This window comes from Acanthamoeba castellanii (assembly GCF_000313135.1).
Source record: "Acanthamoeba castellanii str. Neff unplaced genomic scaffold scf7180000084770, whole genome shotgun sequence".
In the NCBI taxonomy this organism is placed as follows: Eukaryota; Discosea; order Longamoebia; family Acanthamoebidae; genus Acanthamoeba; species Acanthamoeba castellanii.
In genome coordinates this window covers 919134-926512 of record NW_004457532.1, presented here as the reverse complement: position 1 = coordinate 926512, position 7379 = coordinate 919134, and the positions used below count along the sequence as shown (strand labels likewise).

At 66.6% G+C, this 7379-nt stretch overlaps 1 protein-coding gene across 1 annotated transcript in view; it reads left to right on the top strand.

Moving 5' to 3' along the window:
- Window positions 1–7379, top strand: part of ACA1_268770 (HEAT repeat domain containing protein) — a gene marked incomplete at both ends in the record, with an annotated part of 11881 nt that overhangs the window by 3629 nt on the left and 873 nt on the right. The window contains 23 exons of the mRNA XM_004341534.1: window positions 167–271; window positions 465–616; window positions 728–857; window positions 1128–1256; window positions 1401–1493; window positions 1685–1762; window positions 1876–2041; window positions 2153–2274; window positions 2412–2476; window positions 2574–2775; window positions 2928–3083; window positions 3337–3491; window positions 3579–3795; window positions 3877–4254; window positions 4454–4688; window positions 4926–5095; window positions 5239–5344; window positions 5475–5686; window positions 5761–5886; window positions 5979–6110; window positions 6235–6366; window positions 6547–6885; window positions 7010–7237. Of these exons, the coding sequence (XP_004341582.1) occupies window positions 167–271; window positions 465–616; window positions 728–857; window positions 1128–1256; window positions 1401–1493; window positions 1685–1762; window positions 1876–2041; window positions 2153–2274; window positions 2412–2476; window positions 2574–2775; window positions 2928–3083; window positions 3337–3491; window positions 3579–3795; window positions 3877–4254; window positions 4454–4688; window positions 4926–5095; window positions 5239–5344; window positions 5475–5686; window positions 5761–5886; window positions 5979–6110; window positions 6235–6366; window positions 6547–6885; window positions 7010–7237 (3828 nt within the window). The remainder of the gene's footprint in view (window positions 1–166; window positions 272–464; window positions 617–727; window positions 858–1127; window positions 1257–1400; window positions 1494–1684; window positions 1763–1875; window positions 2042–2152; window positions 2275–2411; window positions 2477–2573; window positions 2776–2927; window positions 3084–3336; window positions 3492–3578; window positions 3796–3876; window positions 4255–4453; window positions 4689–4925; window positions 5096–5238; window positions 5345–5474; window positions 5687–5760; window positions 5887–5978; window positions 6111–6234; window positions 6367–6546; window positions 6886–7009; window positions 7238–7379) is intronic.

Genomic DNA, 7379 nt, shown 5'->3' with positions numbered 1-7379 from the left:
GCCGCCGCCGCCGCCGCCGCCAATCCCCGTGCTCGCGTTCTGATCGCATGGTGAGCTCACCTTTTGTGCATTTTGTGTGTCGTGTTGTACTCCTCCGTCCGGTATCCTCTATCACCCCCCCCCTCTCTTCCTCATTGACTCTCAAGTCGGCACGACGCGAGCCGAGGTCGCGTGGGCGGTGATAGCGTCGATCATGGTCGCCAGGCCGCACTTCCTCCAGGACGAGCTGCCCAACCTCGTCCCCGTATGGAAGGCCCACCTGGCCACCTCGGTGCGTCTTTTCCTCCTTTGCCTACTCTGCCGCCGCCGCCGCCGCCCGGGGGGAGAACCGCGAATCATCCCTCCCCCAATCCACATGTGCTGCTGCTTCTTCTTGGCCGCCTTCATTGTTCTTCTTGGACATACTTATAGGGCTTCTGTCGTGACCCTCGTGTGGTGTGTGTGTGTGTGTGTGTGGCGTGCAGCGCCTCATTGGCCGGGACGAAGCGACGGTGACGGCCTTTTGCCGATCCAAGCGGCCCGCCTTGGCGGCTCTTCACTCTCTCTGTGCACACGTGCCCGCCGCTCACGCCGAGCCCCTCCTCCCCCACATCCTCTCCTGGCTTCTTTCCCTCCTGTGCGCCCCCCCCCCCTTTCCCTCCCCCCTCTTTCTCGCGGCTCACGACCCTCTCCCTACCGCACCTGCGCGCGCGCGTCATGTGTGTCGTGTGTGTGTGCACGCATGCAGAGAGGTGGGCACGAACCTGGTCAAGCTCACCGGCCAGGTTTCGCGCGAGTGTGCGTCGGCCATCATGGCCTTCCTGCACCAGCTCCTCGGCACTTTTCTTGCCCTCCCGCCCTCCGAATATCCCCTCCAGGTACGTACAAAAGAGTATACACACGAGCACACACACACACACACACACACGAGCCACACACACACACACACAGAGAGAGAGAGAGAGAGAGAGAGAGAGAGAGAGAGAGAGAGGCATCATCTCCCGCGTGCATGCCTCCCACCCACCACTCACCCATCTACCACTGCCGTTATCCCCCCATCACCGTCCCTGCGTTTCGTCACCATCGTCGTCGTCATCATCTCACCAGAATTCGTCGTCTGGTGGTGATCGGTGGTGGGCGGGTGGCAGGCGGTGGCGCTGCTGCGAGTCACGTCTCACCTGGTCATCGACGGGGGCCAGCAGACGTCCCTCCTGGACTTGTGCCTGCCCGACGAAGACCGCGTCCTCACTTCGCCCTATTCGTCCGCCTCCTACCACGTACGTACCACGTATCCCCCGACCACGACGACCACGCACCACCACCAGCCACCACGCACCAACCACCACGACCACCACCACGACCCGACCACTACCAGCCATCTCTCCTTCGTCGCCACCGCCTCACCCACGCGCCATCCCCAGGTGGATGGCGAGGCTGAGCTCCTGGTACTCGACGGACCACTGGAGCCCTCCTTCATGTGGGCACCCGCGTCAGTCCACAGCCCTGCCCTCGACGTATCTCTTCTCCCCCTTCGCCTCCCCCTCTTGCTGCACGCGCGCGCTCGTCCGTAGTGCATTTGCCGACCTGTGTGGCCACACACACACGACACACACGACACACGACACGCACGATACATACGACACGCCATACACACGGACAGTGGGGAGTGCGAGGATCCGTTGGCGCTGTGGATGTGAGCGTGCAGCTCTTCGCGCTCCTGTTCGTGGAACAGACGGAGAAGAATCGGCAGCAGCTCATCGACCACTTGACCCACGCCCTCAAGGTGCCCCTTCCCCCCCCACCGCCTCCTCCGCCTCTGCTTCCACTTGGCGGGGTGCAACCCTGCTGGCATGGCGTGATGGCACACGTAACCCACGCGGCACGCGGCACCCACAGGACAAATGCATCAGCGTGGAGCAGCCGATGGCGGCCGACGCGATCACGGTGGCGAGGAATGTGCTGTGCGCCGTCCTCCACGTCCTCCGAAGCCTCATCGCGAGGGGAGGCACCTTCTCGCTCAGCAGCCAGAAGCTCCTGTCCTCCGCCCACTCCCTCATCCTCGGTGCGTGGCCACGCCCGACCAGGCCATTCCCCCCTCCCCTCCCCAATCCACATGGCACACCCCCTGTGAAGCGCGCATTGATGTGTGTGTACATGCGTGTGTGTCGTGTAGGGTGCCAGGGCCACGGAGATAGCGTGGTGCGGGCACTCGTTGGCGAGTGCATGGGCGCCCTGGGCAGAATCGAGGGAACAGACTTCACGGACACCATCATGCCCCTCTTCTCCGCACCTCGCGTACTCCCCCTCTCTTCCATTCCATTCCATTCACCACCACCACCTCGGTCGTCGCTGACCGCAATGGCGCTGTGTGTGGTGTGTGTGGTGTGTGTGTGTGTGTGTGTGTGTCGCATGCGGCTCGCATGCTTCTGCAGATCAAAACAATATCGGATGTCGCGTCGCGCGCCTCTTCGGCCTTTATAGTGGGGTCTATCCATCGGTAGGTGGCCGCTCCCCCCCCCAACGCTCCTCTCTCGATTCATCATGACCGAGACTCGATCATCACCACACCTCGTGGCCAACCCCCCAACCTGCAGGACGATGGGCATGAAGGCGGGCGGCTACGTGAGCGAGAGCGTGGAGACGCTGAGTCTGCTCATCCGGGACGCGGCGCCTGAGGTCTACCTGCCGGCCCTGCACGCGCTCACCCTCGTCATCAACTCGGCCGGCCTCCAGGTCGCCAACTCGGGCTACGGGAAGGGCGCCATCGTCCTCCTCCTCTCCCGCCTGATGGCCGAAGTACGTACACATGGCTTTTCTTTGTCCTTGTCCTCCAGGCGGCGGTGCCTGGTGAGTGCATCCTTGACGAGGGAGCGCTGACGGCGGCTGATGTCATGTGTGCGTGGTGTGTCGTGTCGTGTCGTGTCGTGTGTGTCGTGTGGCTGGACCAGGTGCCCGAGGCCGAAGGAGCGGGCGCCAAGTGCTACCGCTTGGTGGGAAGGGCCATGAACGCCCTCGTCGCCATTCTCGGTCCCGAGCTGAGCGCGACGCCAACTCTCTCCGCTCACGTGCAAGGCCTCGCTCGCGAGCTTCGCGCCCACCCCGACGTACGTTCTACTTACTAGCCCCAACCCCCTCCCCCCCAGCCGCCGCCTGCAGCAACCAGCACGGCCCTTTTTCCTCCTCCGTGCACGACCTCTCTGCTTCCTGCCCCTTTCTCCCTCTCTGTTCTCGCGTGATATATCTCGAGAGGAGTGTAGAGCGGCGGGCGCTCACGGGCTACTGGGGGGGGGGTAATATTGGGCGTATGTCTGCGTGCGTGCGTGCGTGCGTGCGGGTGCGGGGGTGCGGGGTAAGCAGGAGGCCGTGGCGGTCGAGTGGCTGCAGTTCGTGGAGCAGGCCCTCCTCTTCCTGCAGCCCACGTTCCAGGTGGGGCGGGCGCTCCCGCACGTGACCCGCTGCCTTCTGAGTCCGTACGTGGAGGTCCGCGTGGCCGCCCTCCAGTGTTTGCGCCAGTGCGTCCCCCCACCGCTACCCCCCCCCGGTGGTCGGAGCTGGTGCTGATGGGCGGGGGCTGTGCGTGGCGCGGGCCAAACACGCAGGTGCGCGCAGGCAGACCCGCAGGTGCTGGGGCAGGTGCCCGCGGTGAGTGCCGGCGTGTGGGCCACCTACGACGCCGAGAGCCAGCCTCGCGTGCAGGAGCAGGCCGCCCTCCTCCTCCGCCTGCTCGCCGAAACGTGCGGCACCCTCGACCCGGGCTCGTGGCTCGCGGCCTGCAAGCAGCTCGCCACCACCACCTCCCGCTCCCTTGTCCACAAGGTACGCCTTGGAAGCCCCCCCCCTCAGCACCACTCGCTGTTGATGGATCGTGTCTCGTGTCTCGTTTGTGTCGTCGCCCAGACGCTGGACTCTTCGCCGCAGTTGTTTGCAGCGGATGCAGGCGAAGAAGGTGCCGGCGGTCTGGGCGGCGGCGAGGGCGGGGAGGGCGGCGGCGGCGGAGAGGGAGGGTGCGCAGCGTCGATGGCGGGGGAGCTGAGGGCGGGAGGCCTGGTGCCCCGCTGCCGCACCCGCGCCCTCGCCGTGATGTGTCTGCGCGACGTGCTTCGCGCCTCTGCTGGCGGTACCGGCCCTGCCTCGTCGTCGTCCACGGGCAAAAGCACGGGCAGGGCAGCCGTGGGATGGCTGGCCGATCTGGTGGCCGTGGGCTTCACCGCCGCCACCGCGACCGTCCATACCCTCCGCCCTCACGGCCTCGGCCTCCTCCAGGACGTCATTCTCGTGCGCCACCCCCCCCACCAATAATCCCCATCCCCATCCGCATCTTTCCTTTGTTGCCGCCGCCGCCGCCGCCATCGCAGTCGCCGGGCTTTCCGTTTGGCGCGGTTGGGCGGCACGCACGCCCGCCGGTGCCAGTGCTAACGCCGAGCGCCGGCAACAACACAAACCCGCGCGCCCGCCCGCCCGCCGCTGTGTGCAGCAATATGCCGACGCGGAGGACGAAGAGGCTGCCGGCCACAGCGTGCTGGAGCAGTACCAGTCCCAGATCGCGGCAGCCCTCCGCCCGGCGTTTGAACGGGAGACGGCCCAGCCCGATGCCACCGTCATGGCCGTGGACGTCCTCGTGGCCTTCTTCCGCTTCAACGTCTCCTCCGACCCCGTCATCTTCCGCCGCCTGACCGCCCTCCTCATCGCCCCCCTACCCGAGATCGCCCGTACCCTCCTCCCTCCTCCTCCCTCCTCCCTCCTGCCCTTGCCTCCTGCCCTTGCGTGTGCCGTGGTGTGTTGTGGGCCGTGGTGTGTGTGTCGTGTGTGTGTCGTGTGTGTGTCGTGCGTGTGCGTGCGTGTGTGTCGTGTGTGTCGTGTGTCGTGTGTCGTGTCACAACCCCCCTCTCCCGCCGAGGAGGCCTTTCTCATGTGCTTGCTGCACGTGGGTGGGGGTGGAGGTGCAGAGATCCATTACGCCGGGTTCAGCGATGAGGCGTCCACACGCGTGCGTGTGTGTTTCGTGGCCGCCCTCGCGCACCTCCACGACCTCACCCTCCCTCCGCCGACCTGCTTCGAAGAGCGTCCATCGATCCTGCCGGCCAACGCCGCCACCCTCGCCAAGCTTCTGCGCCCTGTACGCCGCCTCCCGCCTCCTTCCGCCAACCCGCGCCCCACCCCGCCCTGTCCCGCCAGCTCTGCGCGCGTAGTGACCGCGGCACGTTTCGAATACGTGTCGTGGTGGCGTTGTGTGGCGTTGGCCGTGTCGCGTCCTGGTAGCACTACGGCGCCATGAAGGATTACTGGGTGGGGCTAGTGCGCGATTTTGCGGTGGGCAGCACCTGCGGCGAGGAGGGCCAAAAGATCCACGCCCAAAAGGCCCGCTGTACGTCTCACCACCCACCCACACCAGCCACCACCTGTCGGTGGCGCGTATTTTACTCTCTCTCTCTCTCTCTCTCGCGTGTGGCGTGTCGCGTGTGGCGTGTCGTGTATTGGGTGTGGCGTGCCGGCAGTGGCCCTCTACGACCTGTCGCTGGTGCCACTCCCTCCCGCCGTCCTCGCGCTCTACCGGCAGGCGGTGCCCACGTGCCTCCACGCCCTCGCCTCCCTCGTCGCACTCCCGTCTCTGCCCGCGGAGAAGGGGCAGCAGCCTGCGGGCACCACGGCCGCGGCGCGCACGACCGACGAGGAGCGGCTCACCCGCGAGGAGCTCGAGATCGTCCTCGTACGCTCCCCTCACAACCCCCCAACCACCCAGTATCTCCGCCGGCTGCCAACGCGCGGCCGCTGTGCGTGCAGGGGTTGTGCATGCGGTACTGCCTGGAGGCGGGCGCCCTGCCGCGGGAGCTGCGGGCCTGCCTGCTGGCCATCGAAACCCTCCTCACCTCGGCCCACTTCGCCACCCCCGCCCACCGCCTCTCCTCCGTACCTACGCTCCCCACAACCGCCCCCCCCCCATTTTCTTCATTGCTGCTTCATTCACCGTGTGTCGTGTGTGCCGTGTGTCAAAATAACAGGAGCGCCTGCGGGAGTTGGTGAGCTACGGGGTCCGTATCGCCGACCGGCACAAGGCCACCCCCCTCGTCGCTCATGCGGTCGCCCGCGTCGCTCGCCAGCTCGCCATCCTCCTGACCCGCCCGCCCTACATCGTACGTGCCCCCCCCAAATGATATGATTGGTGTACCGCCTGTGGCCAACCCTGTCATGATTATCTCTGCCTGCCTGCTCTCGTCCCTTTCTTCTCCTTGCCCCCACTCTTCCTCTCCAAAAAAGGACGCGTCGTCCCGGGACGACGTTGTTGATGGGTCGTCGTCGTCGTCGTCGTCGCTGCCCCTCGCGGAGGAGCTGGTGCCGTTCGTGCTGCGCCCTCTCCTGCCTCTCGCCCGCGGACTCAATCCGGCCGAGGTACGTTACGTGCCTCCTGCCCCTCCCTCTCTCACCCGCTGCCCTCTGCTCTGCTCTCGCTCGGCTGTCCCAATTTCCTCGAAGGCTCCTTCTCCTTCCGCCTCAACCCAGCGTATACCCACCTCCCGCACGCGTGTGTCGTGTCGTGCCGTCGTGTGGGTGTGTGGGTGTGTGTGGCAGGTGGGTGCGTGGTGGCCCTCCACGTCCCTCGAGGCCGCTGAGGAGGCCCTTCTGGCTCTCCCCCCGCTGGTCTCCCTGCTGGTGCGCTGGGTGCCACCGCTCCAGCAGGGCGAGCTGGTGGTGCCGCACGCCGCCTGCTTCCTGCTCCTCGCCCTGCGCGCCCTCGCTTGCACTGCAGCACTACAACCGCCGCCGCCAGCAGCAGCTGCAGCAGGCGGCAACACGCTCGGGGCGGCCGCCCTCCAGGCCATGAAGGGCGTGCTCGAGGCTGTCCCTGTTGGACAGCGGCGGACCCTTGCCGAGGCCTCTCTTCAGCAGGCCCTGCCTCTCCTCGCCCCCGTACTCGCCCCCTTGCACGCACACGCACACGCACCCGCACCCGCACCCTTTTCTCTCCACTCGCACGCTGTGCCGTTGGTCGTGTCGTGTGCCTCACATGGGTGGTGCGGACTGGCCTCTTCAGGACGAAGGGACGGGGGAGCGTGAAGTGATCGGGGCCGTGGGGCTCCTGCTGGCCGAGCTGACGACTCTGCATGCCGCCGCCGAGGAGGCCCGGCCCTTCCCTCGCCGCCTGCACGAGAGCGTAGCCCTCCGGATCGCCGACGTCCTGCGCTCTCACTCACGCGCCCCTGCCATCGAAGCGGCCCTCGCTCTCCTCCAGTCGCTCGCCCTCGTTGCCTCCTCCCCCCACGTACCTCCCCCCCAACCCAACACCCAACACCCAACACCCAACCCTCCTCCACCCATCCACCCATCCATCCATTCATCGTATCCTCGGTGCAGGCGGGCGAGAGCCGAGCGTCGTCGTTGCCGCTCTACTACCTGCGTACGGC